This window comes from Penaeus monodon, chromosome 29 (genome assembly GCF_015228065.2).
Source record: "Penaeus monodon isolate SGIC_2016 chromosome 29, NSTDA_Pmon_1, whole genome shotgun sequence".
NCBI classification, from domain to species: Eukaryota; Metazoa; Arthropoda; class Malacostraca; order Decapoda; family Penaeidae; genus Penaeus; species Penaeus monodon.
The window spans coordinates 10,520,182-10,520,672 of NC_051414.1; the positions used below are offsets into that span (position 1 = coordinate 10,520,182).

Sequence of the window (491 nt, forward strand, 5' to 3'; positions counted from 1 at the left end):
AAGTATGCGTACGGGTGAGGAGCCAAAGAACGGGGGCGGGACAGGGACGCCAAAGAAATATCCATCCTACACCCCTCCCTCGATCACTCATTATTTAAATCATTTAACTTTTTACTATCATTGTTGCACTCTCATGCAGAATCTCACTACCAAGCATATTAAAACGCATGAACAACAAATGGAAAGAAGTTAAACTAACGAACTGCTTGCATTAAAAGAGAGCAATAAAAAAGAAGAAAAATAGAGGCACCTTATAGAACCCTAGACACCCTCTGACACCTCAATGGCCCCTTGTGGCACCCTCACCTGGGGCTGGCACTGCGTCTCGCCGCTCCCATGTTGGTCGCAGCAGAAGGACGGGCGCCGCATTTCGCGTTCGTGCCTCCTGTGACTTGCTGTCCCGCCGGAGGTCCTAGAGGAGTGGCGCGACGCCCCGTGGGAAGGAGGGCCCGTCTATGGTCCGAAGGGCGCCTGGAGCAGTCCCCAAGGGC

At 52.7% G+C, this 491-nt stretch overlaps 1 protein-coding gene across 1 annotated transcript in view; it reads right to left on the reverse strand.

Moving 5' to 3' along the window:
- The window catches only part of LOC119591729, a gene marked incomplete at its 5' end in the record, with an annotated part of 19,381 nt that overhangs the window by 3,155 nt on the left and 15,735 nt on the right, over positions 1–491 (reverse strand). The window contains 1 exon segment of the mRNA XM_037940478.1: positions 307–491. Within this exon segment, the coding sequence (XP_037796406.1) occupies positions 307–491 (185 nt within the window).